This window comes from Leuresthes tenuis, unplaced genomic scaffold, assembly GCF_036924035.1.
Source record: "Leuresthes tenuis unplaced genomic scaffold, fLeuTen1.0.hap1 SCAF_17, whole genome shotgun sequence".
NCBI classification, from domain to species: domain Eukaryota; kingdom Metazoa; phylum Chordata; class Actinopteri; order Atheriniformes; family Atherinopsidae; genus Leuresthes; species Leuresthes tenuis.
The window spans coordinates 655,629-670,128 of record NW_027325371.1 but is presented as its reverse complement, the minus strand read 5'-3'; the positions used below and the strand labels follow the sequence as shown (position 1 = coordinate 670,128).

Sequence of the window (14,500 nt, the reverse complement as noted above, 5' to 3'; positions counted from 1 at the left end):
TCACTCCCTCTCCCGTCTCTTCACTCCCTCTCCTCACTCCCTCTCCTCACTCCCTCTCCTGTCTCCTCACTCCCTCTCCCGTCTCCTCACTCCCTCTCCCGTCTCCTCACTCCCTCTCCCGTCTCCTCACTCCCTCTCCTGTCCCCTCACTCCCTCTCCCGTCTCTTCACTCCCTCTCCTCACTCCCTCTCCCGTCTCCTCACTCCCTCTCCCGTCTCCTCACTCCCTCTCCTGTCCCCTCACTCCCTCTCCCGTCTCCTCACTCCCTCTCCCGTCTCTTCACTCCCTCTCCTCACTCCCTCTCCTGTCACCTCACTCCCTCTCCTGTCCCCTCACTCCCTCTCCTGACTCCCTCTCCCTCTCCTGTCTCCTTACTCCCTCTCCCGTCTCCTCACTCCCTCTCCCGTCTCCTCACTCCCTCTCCCGTCTCCTCACTCCCTCTCCCGTCTCCTCACTCCCTCTCCCGTCTCCTCACTCCCTCTCCTCACTCCCTCTCCCGTCTCCTCACTCCCTCTCCTTACTCCCTCTCCTGTCTCCTTACTCCCTCTCCTGTCACCTCACTCCCTCTCCCGTCTCCTCACTCCCTCTCCCGTCTCTTCACTCCCTCTCCTCACTCCCTCTCCTGTCACCTCACTCCCTCTCCTGTCCCCTCACTCCCTCTCCTGACTCCCTCTCCCTCTCCTGTCTCCTTACTCCCTCTCCCGTCTCCTCACTCCCTCTCCCGTCTCCTCACTCCCTCTCCCGTCTCCTCACTCCCTCTCCCGTCTCCTCACTCCCTCTCCCGTCTCCTCACTCCCTCTCCTCACTCCCTCTCCCGTCTCCTCACTCCCTCTCCTGACTCCCTCTCCCGTCTCCTCACTCCCTCTCCCGTCTCCTCACTCCCTCTCCCGTCTCCTCACTCCCTCTCCCGTCTCCTCACTCCCTCTCCCGTCTCCTCACTCCCTCTCCTGTCTCCTTACTCCCTCTCCCGTCTCCTCACTCCCTCTCCCGTCTCCTTACTCCCTCTCCCGTCTCCTCACTCCCTCTCCCGTCTCCTCACTCCCTCTCCCGTCTCCTCACTCCCTCTCCCCTCTCCTCACTCCCTCTCCTGTCCCCTCACTCCCTCTCCCGTCTCTTCACTCCCTCTCCTCACTCCCTCTCCTCACTCCCTCTCCCCTCTCCTCACTCCCTCTCCCGTCTCTTCACTCCCTCTCCTTACTCCCTCTCCTGTCTCCTTACTCCCTCTCCTGTCACCTCACTCCCTCTCCTGTCCCCTCACTCCCTCTCCTGTCCCCTCACTCCCTCTCCTGACTCCGTCTCCTCACTCCCTCTCCCGTCTCCTCACTCCCTCTCCCGTCTCCTCACTCCCTCTCCCGTCTCCTCACTCCCTCTCCCGTCTCCTCACTCCCTCTCCCGTCTCCTCACTCCCTCTCCCGTCTCCTTACTCCCTCTCCCGTCTCCTCACTCCCTCTCCCGTCTCCTCACTCCCTCTCCCGTCTCCTTACTCCCTCTCCCGTCTCCTCACTCCCTCTCCCGTCTCCTCACTCCCTCTCCCGTCTCCTCACTCCCTCTCCCCTCTCCTCACTCCCTCTCCTGTCCCCTCACTCCCTCTCCCGTCTCTTCACTCCCTCTCCTCACTCCCTCTCCTCACTCCCTCTCCCCTCTCCTCACTCCCTCTCCCGTCTCTTCACTCCCTCTCCTTACTCCCTCTCCTGTCTCCTTACTCCCTCTCCCGTCTCCTCACTCCCTCTCCCGTCTCCTCACTCCCGTCTCCCTCTCCTGACTCCCTCTCCTGTCTCCTTACTCCCTCTCCCGTCTCCTCACTCCCTCTCCCGTCTCCTTACTCCCTCTCCCGTCTCCTTACTCCCTCTCCCGTCTCCTCACTCCCTCTCCCGTCTCCTCACTCCCTCTCCCGTCTCCTCACTCCCTCTCCCGTCTCCTCACTCCCTCTCCCCTCTCCTCACTCCCTCTCCTGTCCCCTCACTCCCTCTCCCGTCTCTTCACTCCCTCTCCTCACTCCCTCTCCTCACTCCCTCTCCCCTCTCCTCACTCCCTCTCCCGTCTCTTCACTCCCTCTCCTCACTCCCTCTCCTCACTCCCTCTCCCCTCTCCTCACTCCCTCTCCCGTCTCTTCACTCCCTCTCCTTACTCCCTCTCCTGTCTCCTTACTCCCTCTCCTGTCACCTCACTCCCTCTCCTGTCTCCTTACTCCCTCTCCTGTCACCTCACTCCCTCTCCTGTCACCTCACTCCCTCTCCTGTCTCCTTACTCCCTCTCCTGTCACCTCACTCCCTCTCCTGTCACCTCACTCCCTCTCCTGTCCCCTCACTCCCTCTCCCGTCTCCTGTCACCTCACTCCCTCTCCTGTCCCCTCACTCCCTCTCCCGTCTCCCGTCTCCTCACTCCCTCTCCCGTCTCCTCACTCCCTCTCCCGTCTCCTCACTCCCTCTCCCGTCTCCTCACTCCCTCTCCCCTCTCCTCACTCCCTCTCCTGTCCCCTCACTCCCTCTCCTGTCTCTTCACTCCCTCTCCTCACTCCCTCTCCTCACTCCCTCTCCCCTCTCCTCACTCCCTCTCCCGTCTCTTCACTCCCTCTCCTTACTCCCTCTCCTGTCTCCTTACTCCCTCTCCTGTCTCCTTACTCCCTCTCCTGTCACCTCACTCCCTCTCCCGTCTCCTTACTCCCTCTCCTGTCTCCTCACTCCCTCTCCTGTCTCCTCACTCCCTCTCCCGTCTCCTTACTCCCTCTCCTGTCTCCTCACTCCCTCTCCTGTCTCCTCACTCCCTCTCCCGTCTCCTTACTCCCTCTCCTGTCTCCTCACTCCCTCTCCTGTCTCCTCACTCCCTCTCCTTACTCCCTCTCCCGTCTCCTCCCTCCCTCTCCCGTCTCCTCACTCCCTCTCCCGTCTCCTCCCTCCCTCTCCCGTCTCCTCACTCCCTCTCCTGTCTCCTTACTCCCTCTCCTGTCCCCTCACTCCCTCTCCTGTCTCCTTACTCCCTCTCCTGTCTCCTCACTCCCTCTCCCGTCTCCTCACTCCCTCTCCTGTCTCCTCACTCCCTCTCCTGTCTCCTTATGCATTCTTTCACCCCAAACAGAAACTCTTCCCTCATACCTTCACTTCCCAGATAGCCTAAGCGTAAGGTCACAGGACCAAAGTTAAATTTCCTTTTGATGAGGATGTGAAACCTCTCCTCGGAGCGAACGTCTCACCTGCCATCCGTCCTGTGGGCTGAGAGGGGAGGCGGGGCTTATCAGGCCAGAGGTGGAGCTTGATGGCGAAAGGCTCTGACCCGAAGCAGAGGGGGCAGGCTCTGCAGGAAGTGGGCAGAGGAGGCCAGAAGCAGAGATCTGAGAAGTTTTCTTCAGAGACGGGACGTTGGCGTAGATGGGCGAGTTAGGGCTGAGCGAACTGTCCTACAGAGAGAGAGAGAGAGAGACCGCCACCATCAGACCAGCATCAGACCCGACTGAAAGACCGCCGTCACATCTGTTATCTGGGCCCGCAGCTGCACCTGCAGCTGGACCAACAGCTGGACCCACAGCTGGACCAACAGCTGGACCAACAGCTGGACCAACAGATAGACCCGCAGCTGGACCAACAGCTGGACCAACAGCTGGACCCACAGCTGGACCCACAGCTGGACCCACAGCTGGACCAACAGCTGGACCAACAGATAGACCCGCAGCTGGACCAACAGCTGGACCAACAGCTGGACCCACAGCTGGACCCACAGCTGGACCAACAGCTGGACCCACAGCTGGACCAACAGCTGGACCCACAGCTGGACCAGCAGCTGGACCCGCAGCTGGACCCGCAGCTGGACCCGCAGCTGGACCCGCAGCTGGACCCGCAGCTGGACCCGCAGCTAGACCCGCAGCTGGACCCGCAGCTGGACCCGCAGCTGGACCCGCAGCTGGACCCGCAGCTGGACCCACAGCTGGACCCACAGCTGGACCCACAGCTGGACCCACAGCTGGACCCGCAGCTGGACCCACAGCTGGACCCGCAGCTGGACCCGCAGCTGGACCCGCAGCTGGACCCGCAGCTGGACCCACAGCTGAACCCGCAGCTGAACCCGCAGCTGGACCCACAGCTGGACCCGCAGCTGGACCCGCAGCTGGACCCGCAGCTGGACCCGCAGCTGGACCCACAGCTGGACCCACAGCTGGACCCACAGCTGGACCCGCAGCTGGACCCGCAGCTGGACCCACAGCTGGACCCACAGCTGGACCCACAGCTGGACCAACAGCTGGACCCACAGCTGGACCCACAGCTGGACCAACAGCTGGACCAACAGCTGGACCCACAGCTGGACCCACAGCTGGACCCACAGCTGGACCCGCAGCTGGACCCACAGCTGGACCAACAGCTGGACCCACAGCTGGACCCACAGCTGGACCCACAGCTGGACCCACAGCTGGACCCACAGCTGGACCAACAGCTGGACCCACAGCTGGACCAACAGCTGGACCCACAGCTGGACCAACAGCTGGACCAACAGCTGGACCAACAGCTGGACCCACAGCTGGACCCACAGCTGGACCAACAGCTGGACCCGCAGCTGGACCCACAGCTGGACCCACAGCTGGACCCACAGCTGGACCCACAGCTGGACCCACAGCTGGACCAACAGCTGGACCCACAGCTGGACCAACAGCTGGACCAACAGCTGGACCAACAGCTGGACCCACAGCTGGACCCACAGCTGGACCAACAGCTGGACCCACAGCTGGACCCACAGCTGGACCCACAGCTGGACCCACAGCTGGACCCACAGCTGGACCAACAGCTGGACCCACAGCTGGACCAACAGCTGGACCCACAGCTGGACCAACAGCTGGACCAACAGCTGGACCAACAGCTGGACCCACAGCTGGACCCACAGCTGGACCAACAGCTGGACCCACAGCTGGACCCACAGCTGGACCCACAGCTGGACCCACAGCTGGACCCGCAGCTGGACCCTGTTCTGGAATAAGAACCAGGTTCAAAGGAGTCAAACAGAAATGTGTCTCTTTCTTTTCTTTTCTGAGTCTGAGTTGATAACATTTTGTTCTGGGCCCTGATCCCAGTTGGTTTCCTTCAGTCAGAGCCAGACAAAGCCCGTCATGACCTGATGAGTTCTTCTTCGACCCTGAGGACGACCGTGCACCACAGAGACCGAACAGCTGCTTTTCCCTGAGGAGCAGAGGAACCAAACCGTCAGACGGGACCAGAACCAGTTTCAGAACAATGCCAGTGTTACATGTGCTGCAGACAACCGTAATCTCTGTCTGTCCGGGTGGAGCGAGCTGCTGTCCAACAGGAAGAGCTCCTCCCATGTTTTATAAACACACAAAGCCGTATCTTCATCACTTCTGAGGACATCACATGACTGCATCCATTTCCTGCAGACTTACATGAACTCTGAAACTGGGTCAGAACCCAACATTTAAAGACTCCCCACAATGTCTCTGTGAACAGAAGCATGTTTGACTCTTCTTCGGGGCCTCTGAGGATCTGTGGGTTGGTCTGACTCTTCTTCAGGGCCCTGAGGATCTGTGGGTTGGTTTGACTCTTCTTCAGGGCCCTGAGGATCTGTGGGTTGGTTTGACTCTTCTTCAGGGCCCCAGAGGATCTGTGGGTTGGTTTGACTCTTCTTCAGGGCCCCTGAGGATCTGTGGGTTGGTTTGACTCTTCTTCAGGGCCCCTGAGGATCTGTGGGTTGGTTTGACTCTTCTTCAGGGCCCCTGAGGATCTGTGGGTTGGTTTGACTCTTCTTCAGGGCCCTGAGGATCTGTGGGTTGGTTTGACTCTTCTTCAGGCCCCTGAGGATCTGTGGGTTGGTTTGACTCTTCTTCAGGGCCCCTGAGGATCTGTGGGTTGGTTTGACTCTTCTTCAGGGCCCCTGAGGATCTGTGGGTTGGTTTGACTCTTCTTCAGGGCCCAGAGGATCTGTGGGTTGGTTTGACTCTTCTTCAGGCCCCTGAGGATCTGTGGGTTGGTTTGACTCTTCTTCAGGGCCCTGAGGATCTGTGGGTTGGTTTGACTCTTCTTCAGGGCCCCAGAGGATCTGTGGGTTGGTTTGACTCTTCTTCAGGGCCCTGAGGATCTGTGGGTTGGTTTGACTCTTCTTCAGGCCCCTGAGGATCTGTGGGTTGGTTTGACTCTTCTTCAGGGCCCTGAGGATCTGTGGGTTGGTTTGACTCTTCTTCAGGGCCCCAGAGGATCTGTGGGTTGGTTTGACTCTTCTTCAGGGCCCAGAGGATCTGTGGGTTGGTTTGACTCTTCTTCAGGCCCCTGAGGATCTGTGGGTTGGTTTGACTCTTCTTCAGGGCCCTGAGGATCTGTGGGTTGGTTTGACTCTTCTTCAGGCCCCTGAGGATCTGTGGGTTGGTTTGACTCTTCTTCAGGGCCCCAGAGGATCTGTGGGTTGGTTTGACTCTTCTTCAGGGCCCCTGAGGATCTGTGGGTTGGTTTGACTCTTCTTCAGGGCCCAGAGGATCTGTGGGTTGGTTTGACTCTTCTTCAGGGCCCCTGAGGATCTGTGGGTTGGTTTGACTCTTCTTCAGGGCCCCTGAGGATCTGTGGGTTGGTTTGACTCTTCTTCAGGCCCCTGAGGATCTGTGGGTTGGTTTGACTCTTCTTCAGGGCCCCTGAGGATCTGTGGGTTGGTTTGACTCTTCTTCAGGGCCCTGAGGATCTGTGGGTTGGTTTGACTCTTCTTCAGGGCCCAGAGGATCTGTGGGTTGGTTTGACTCTTCTTCAGGGCCCCTGAGGATCTGTTGGTTGGTTTGACTCTTCTTCAGGGCCCAGAGGATCTGTGGGTTGGTTTGACTCTTCTTCAGGGCCCAGAGGATCTGTGGGTTGGTTTGACTCTTCTTCAGGGCCCCTGAGGATCTGTTGGTTGGTTTGACTCTTCTTCAGGGCCCAGAGGATCTGTGGGTTGGTTTGACTCTTCTTCAGGGCCCCTGAGGATCTGTGGGTTGGTTTGACTCTTCTTCAGGGCCCCTGAGGATCTGTGGGTTGGTTTGACTCTTCTTCAGGGCCCAGAGGATCTGTGGGTTGGTTTGACTCTTCTTCAGGCCCCTGAGGATCTGTGGGTTGGTTTGACTCTTCTTCAGGGCCCAGAGGATCTGTGGGTTGGTTTGACTCTTCTTCAGGGCCCAGAGGATCTGTGGGTTGGTTTGACTCTTCTTCAGGGCCCCTGAGGATCTGTGGGTTGGTTTGACTCTTCTTCAGGGCCCTGAGGATCTGTGGGTTGGTTTGACTCTTCTTCAGGCCCCTGAGGATCTGTGGGTTGGTTTGACTCTTCTTCAGGGCCCTGATGGATCTGTGGGTTGGTTTGACTCTTCTTCAGGGCCCCAGAGGATCTGTGGGTTGGTTTGACTCTTCTTCAGGGCCCCAGAGGATCTGTGGGTTGGTTTGACTCTTCTTCAGGGCCCCAGAGGATCTGTGGGTTGGTTTGACTCTTCTTCAGGGCCCCCGAGGATCTGTGGGTTGGTTTGACTCTTCTTCAGGGCCCCTGAGGATCTGTGGGTTGGTTTGACTCTTCTTCAGGGCCCCAGAGGATCTGTGGGTTGGTTTGACTCTTCTTCAGGGCCCCAGAGGATCTGTGGGTTGGTTTGACTCTTCTTCAGGCCCCTGAGGATCTGTGGGTTGGTTTGACTCTTCTTCAGGCCCCTGAGGATCTGTGGGTTGGTTTGACTCTTCTTCAGGGCCCAGAGGATCTGTGGGTTGGTTTGACTCTTCTTCAGGGCCCCTGAGGATCTGTGGGTTGGTTTGACTCTTCTTCAGGGCCTCTGATGGATCTGTGGGTTGGTTTGACTCTTCTTCAGGGCCCCTGAGGATCTGTGGGTTGGTTTGACTCTTCTTCAGGGCCTCTGATGGATCTGTGGGTTGGTTTGACTCTTCTTCAGGGCCCTGAGGATCTGTGGGTTGGTTTGACTCTTCTTCAGGGCCCAGAGGATCTGTGGGTTGGTTTGACTCTTCTTCAGGGCCCCTGAGGATCTGTGGGTTGGTTTGACTCTTCTTCAGGGCCCTGAGGATCTGTGGGTTGGTTTGACTCTTCTTCAGGGCCTCTGAGGATCTGTGGGTTGGTTTGACTCTTCTTCAGGGCCCCAGAGGATCTGTGGGTTGGTTTGACTCTTCTTCAGGGCCTCTGAGGATCTGTGGGTTGGTTTGACTCTTCTTCAGGGCCTCTGAGGATCTGTGGGTTGGTTTGACTCTTCTTCAGGGCCCAGAGGATCTGTGGGTTGGTTTGACTCTTCTTCAGGGCCCAGAGGATCTGTGGGTTGGTTTGACTCTTCTTCAGGGCCTCTGAGGATCTGTGGGTTGGTTTGACTCTTCTTCAGGGCCCCAGAGGATCTGTGGGTTGGTTTGACTCTTCTTCAGGGCCCAGAGGATCTGTGGGTTGGTTTGACTCTTCTTCAGGGCCTCTGATGGATCTGTGGGTTGGTTTGACTCTTCTTCAGGGCCCCAGAGGATCTGTGGGTTGGTTTGACTCTTCTTCAGGGCCCCAGAGGATCTGTGGGTTGGTTTGACTCTTCTTCAGGGCCCCAGAGGATCTGTGGGTTGGTTTGACTCTTCTTCAGGGCCCAGAGGATCTGTGGGTTGGTTTGACTCTTCTTCAGGGCCTCTGATGGATCTGTGGGTTGGTTTGACTCTTCTTCAGGGCCCCAGAGGATCTGTGGGTTGGTTTGACTCTTCTTCAGGGCCCTGAGGATCTGTGGGTTGGTTTGACTCTTCTTCAGGCCCCTGAGGATCTGTGGGTTGGTTTGACTCTTCTTCAGGGCCCCAGAGGATCTGTGGGTTGGTTTGACTCTTCTTCAGGGCCCAGAGGATCTGTGGGTTGGTTTGACTCTTCTTCAGGGCCTCTGATGGATCTGTGGGTTGGTTTGACTCTTCTTCAGGGCCCCAGAGGATCTGTGGGTTGGTTTGACTCTTCTTCAGGGCCCTGAGGATCTGTGGGTTGGTTTGACTCTTCTTCAGGGCCCCTGAGGATCTGTGGGTTGGTTTGACTCTTCTTCAGGGCCCAGAGGATCTGTGGGTTGGTTTGACTCTTCTTCAGGGCCCCTGAGGATCTGTGGGTTGGTTTGACTCTTCTTCAGGGCCCAGAGGATCTGTGGGTTGGTTTGACTCTTCTTCAGGGCCCCAGAGGATCTGTGGGTTGGTTTGACTCTTCTTCAGGGCCCTGAGGATCTGTGGGTTGGTTTGACTCTTCTTCAGGGCCCCTGAGGATCTGTGGGTTGGTTTGACTCTTCTTCAGGGCCTCTGATGGATCTGTGGGTTGGTTTGACTCTTCTTCAGGGCCCCAGAGGATCTGTGGGTTGGTTTGACTCTTCTTCAGGGCCCAGAGGATCTGTGGGTTGGTTTGACTCTTCTTCAGGGCCCCAGAGGATCTGTGGGTTGGTTTGACTCTTCTTCAGGGCCCCAGAGGATCTGTGGGTTGGTTTGACTCTTCTTCAGGGCCTCTGAGGATCTGTGGGTTGGTTTGACTCTTCTTCAGGGCCCCTGAGGATCTGTGGGTTGGTTTGACTCTTCTTCAGGGCCTCTGATGGATCTGTGGGTTGGTTTGACTCTTCTTCAGGGCCCCAGAGGATCTGTGGGTTGGTTTGACTCTTCTTCAGGGCCCCTGAGGATCTGTGGGTTGGTTTGACTCTTCTTCAGGGCCCTGAGGATCTGAGGATCTGTTTCTGGGTGATATTTTCCTCGGATGCAGCAGACCTGCGAGCAGCTGATCAGGACCACGCGTTCCTTCTCTGAATGTTTAACAGAGCCGACTATAATCACCTGGTTACACATTAACCTGAACGGACTCTGTCTCCTCTTCTTTTCTCAAACCTTTACTCTGGTCCACTCTGGCGTTTCTGAAGCTGGACGCAGCAGCCGTCACCGGTTTATTCACAGTGGAAGGATTGAAGCGTAAAAAGCAGCCATTTCAGCTTTAATCACTTACCCATAATGCACCTGTGGCTGTGTCGGTGTGACTGAAGTCTGCTCTGTATCGACTTCCATCAGAAGTTTATCCGTCTGTTAAGAACCCGTCTGCAGCCGCTTCATACCGCCTTTAGCCCCGCCCCTAATCATATGTAGCTCCACCCCTCCCTGGTGGACAGCCCTTTGTATGAAATTGCTCAGTTTAATGCTCCAGCTTCTTCTGGGTCCTAAAGCTCCTGAAGGACTCCAGGAACCTCTGCCTGGATCGATTCAATCTCCTTTAATCAGTCCTGGAATTCAAGCACCAAACAACTGACTCAGCACCATCGATAAGCCTTTGATGGTCTCCACAGATCCAGAAACCGTCTCCATATGTTCAGGAAACCCTCCAACGGACAGTCAGACCTTCCACTTGCATCTACTCCACCTTCTCCAGGACGCCTCGAAATGACTCGTGCAACATTTTTAAGGATTTAACTCCAGGAAGGAGTCCTCTGACTTCTGAGACGTCCTAAAAGGACCAGAAGAACCTTCTTTTTAACCTTCACTGAGAACGAATTCAGTGGAAAATATTTCTCTGAACTTTTCATTTCTTTGGTGAAACAATAAGAAGAAAAAATTATTCTAAACAAGCGGTTTTATGGAAAAAGAAATGACTCCAAGTCTGTTCTCCTCTGGCTTCACATACCTGATCAGAGGTGCACTGAAGTCAGAAATGTGCCGCAGCAGGTGGAACCGGACATTAAAGGCTTAGTTCCAGGGGAATTCCAGGTTTCATGGAGTCTGCTCCTGGATCTCCTCCAAGTATCCAAGATTTCTCTGAGGAAACGTCTCAGGAACCCCTTCAGCTTGAACTTAAGGAAGACCAAGTCTTTCACAAGGCTGAGGCTTTGTCCTGGAATGTCCTGGAATGTCCTGGAGAAGCCTGGAACTCTCCTGGAACTCTCCTGGAACTCTCCTGGAACTCTCCTGGAACTCTCCTTCTCTTTGCTGAAACACTTTGTGGAGCTTCTGCTGAGCCTCTCTCTCACTCAGTGTAATCTGTGTGATCAGGTCCTCTGGGAGCTGCAGTTTGTGTGTTTTCTGTTCAGGAAACACTTTACAGGCTGCAGAAAACAGGCTGCAGAAAACAGGCTGCAGAAAACAGGCTGCAGAGAACAGGCTGCAGAGAACAGGCTGCAGAAAACAGGCTGCAGAGAACAGGCTGCAGAGAACAGGCTGCAGAAAACAGGCTGCAGAGAACAGGCTGCAGAAAACAGGCTGCAGAAAACAGGCTGCAGAAAACAGGCTGCAGAGAACAGGCTGCAGAAAACAGGCTGCAGAGAACAGGCTGCAGAAAACAGGCTGCAGAAAACAGGCTGCAGAAAACAGGCTGCAGAGAACAGGCTGCAGAGAACAGGCTGCAGAAAACAGGCTGCAGAAAACAGGCTGCAGAAAACAGGCTGCAGAGAACAGGCTGCAGAGAACAGGCTGCAAAAAACAGGCTGCAGAAAACAGGCTGCAGAAAACAGGCTGCAGAAAACAGGCTGCAGAGAACAGGCTGCAGAGAACAGGCTGCAGAGAACAGGCTGCAGAAAACAGGCTGCAGAAAACAGGCTGCAGAGAACAGGCTGCAGAAAACAGGCTGCAGAGAACAGGCTGCAGAAAACAGGCTGCAGAAAACAGGCTGCAGAAAACAGGCTGCAGAGAACAGGCTGCAGAGAACAGGCTGCAAAAAACAGGCTGCAGAAAACAGGCTGCAGAAAACAGGCTGCAGAAAACAGGCTGCAGAAAACAGGCTGCAGAGAACAGGCTGCAGAAAACAGGCTGCAGAGAACAGGCTGCAGAAAACAGGCTGCAGAAAACAGGCTGCAGAAAACAGGCTGCAGAAAACAGGCTGCAGAGAACAGGCTGCAGAAAACAGGCTGCAGAGAACAGGCTGCAGAGAACAGGCTGCAGAGAACAGGCTGCAGAAAACAGGCTGCAGAAAACAGGCTGCAGAGAACAGGCTGCAGAAAACAGGCTGCAGAGAACAGGCTGCAGAGAACAGGCTGCAGAAAACAGGCTGCAGAGAACAGGCTGCAGAGAACAGGCTGCAGAGAACAGGCTGCAGAGAACAGGCTGCAGAAAACAGGCTGCAGAAAACAGGCTGCAGAAAACAGGCTGCAGAGAACAGGCTGCAGAAAACAGGCTGCAGAAAACAGGCTGCAGAAAACAGGCTGCAGAGAACAGGCTGCAGAAAACAGGCTGCAGAGAACAGGCTGCAGAAAACAGGCTGCAGAGAACAGGCTGCAGAGAACAGGCTGCAGAAAACAGGCTGCAGAGAACAGGCTGCAGAGAACAGGCTGCAGAAAACAGGCTGCAGAAAACAGGCTGCAGAAAACAGGCTGCAGAAAACAGGCTGCAGAAAACAGGCTGCAGAAAACAGGCTGCAGAAAACAGGCTGCAGAGAACAGGCTGCAGAAAACAGGCTGCAGAGAACAGGCTGCAGAGAACAGGCTGCAGAAAACAGGCTGCAGAAAACAGGCTGCAGAGAACAGGCTGCAGAAAACAGGCTGCAAAAAACAGGCTGCAGAAAACAGGCTGCAGTCACACAGAAAACAGGCTGCAGAAAACAGGCTGCAGAAAACAGGCTGCAAAAAACAGGCTGCAAAAAACAGGCTGCAGAAAACAGGCTGCAGAAAACAGGCTGCAGAAAACAGGCTGCAAAAAACAGGCTGCAGAGAACAGGCTGCAGAAAACAGGCTGCAGAGAACAGGCTGCAGAAAACAGGCTGCAGAAAACAGGCTGCAAAAAATAGGCTGCAGAAAACAGGCTGCAGAAAACAGGCTGCAGAAAACAGGCTGCAAAAAACAGGCTGCAGAGAACAGGCTGCAGAAAACAGGCTGCAGAGAACAGGCTGCAGAAAACAGGCTGCAGAAAACAGGCTGCAGAAAACAGGCTGCAGAAAACAGGCTGCAGAGAACAGGCTGCAGAAAACAGGCTGCAGAGAACAGGCTGCAGAAAACAGGCTGCAGAAAACAGGCTGCAGAGAACAGGCTGCAGAAAACAGGCTGCAGAGAACAGGCTGCAGAAAACAGGCTGCAGAGAACAGGCTGCAGAGAACAGGCTGCAGAAAACAGGCTGCAGAAAACAGGCTGCAGAGAACAGGCTGCAGAAAACAGGCTGCAGAGAACAGGCTGCAGAGAACAGGCTGCAGAAAACAGGCTGCAGAAAACAGGCTGCAGAAAACAGGCTGCAGAAAACAGGCTGCAGAAAACAGGCTGCAGAGAACAGGCTGCAGAAAACAGGCTGCAGAAAACAGGCTGCAGAGAACAGGCTGCAGAAAACAGGCTGCAGAAAACAGGCTGCAGAGAACAGGCTGCAGAAAACAGGCTGCAAAAAACAGGCTGCAAAAAACAGGCTGCAGAAAACAGGCTGCAGAAAACAGGCTGCAGAAACCAGGCTGCAGAGAACAGGCTGCAGAAAACAGGCTGCAGAAAACAGGCTGCAGAGAACAGGCTGCAGAAAACAGGCTGCAAAAAACAGGCTGCAGAAAACAGGCTGCAGTCACACAGAAAACAGGCTGCAGAAAACAGGCTGCAGAAAACAGGCTGCAAAAAACAGGCTGCAAAAAACAGGCTGCAGAAAACAGGCTGCAGAAAACAGGCTGCAGAAAACAGGCTGCAAAAAACAGGCTGCAGAGAACAGGCTGCAGAAAACAGGCTGCAGAGAACAGGCTGCAGAAAACAGGCTGCAGAAAACAGGCTGCAGAAAACAGGCTGCAGAGAACAGGCTGCAGAAAACAGGCTGCAGAGAACAGGCTGCAGAAAACAGGCTGCAGAAAACAGGCTGCAAAAAACAGGCTGCAGAAAACAGGCTGCAGAAAACAGGCTGCAGAAAACAGGCTGCAAAAAACAGGCTGCAGAGAACAGGCTGCAGAAAACAGGCTGCAGAGAACAGGCTGCAGAAAACAGGCTGCAGAAAACAGGCTGCAGAAAACAGGCTGCAGAAAACAGGCTGCAGAAAACAGGCTGCAGAAAACAGGCAGCAGAAAACAGGCTGCAGAGAACAGGCTGCAGAGAACAGGCTGCAGAAAACAGGCTGCAGAAAACAGGCTGACCCAGAGGTCCAGAGCCAAGAAGCCGTTCTTAAGGAAGGGAAACAGGGAGAAAAGGCTGAGCTGTGCCAAATGACACAAGATGTGGACTGAAAATCAGTGGCAGCAGGTCTTATGGAGGGATGAATCCTCCCCAGAGCCCGGACCTCAACATTATTGAAGCAGTGTGGGATCATCTGACAGAGAACGGAACAAAAGGCAGCCCACATCCAAAGAAGAGCTTTGGGATGTCCTTCAAGAAGCCTGGAGAACTATTCCTGAAGACTCCTTAAAGAAATGACAGAAAGCTTGTCTCAGAGGGTTCAGGCTGTGTTGGAGAATAAAGGAGCTCAGACCAGAGATTCACTTTAAAGCTGCTGAGAACTGAGAAAAACTCTGTTTCTGCCTCAGATTCTGGGTTTATATCCATGTTTAACATGTTTCAGTGAATCTCTGCAGCTGCTTCCTGTTTTAATGGAGAAATATAAAGAAGTGAAGCTGATCTGAACTGTTACAAGAGTTCAAACTGGAACTTGTTTCAGTC

At 55.3% G+C, this 14,500-nt stretch overlaps 1 protein-coding gene across 8 annotated transcripts in view; it reads right to left on the bottom strand.

Annotated features, from left to right (window-relative positions):
* Window positions 1-14,500, bottom strand: part of arhgap27l (Rho GTPase activating protein 27, like) — a 55,610-nt gene that overhangs the window by 24,207 nt on the left and 16,903 nt on the right. For all 8 annotated transcript variants that reach the window (XM_072369678.1, XM_072369680.1, XM_072369684.1 and 5 more), the window contains exon 4: window positions 3,191-3,394. In XM_072369678.1, coding sequence (XP_072225779.1) covers window positions 3,191-3,394 — 204 coding nt within the window. The remainder of the gene's footprint in view (window positions 1-3,190; window positions 3,395-14,500) is intronic.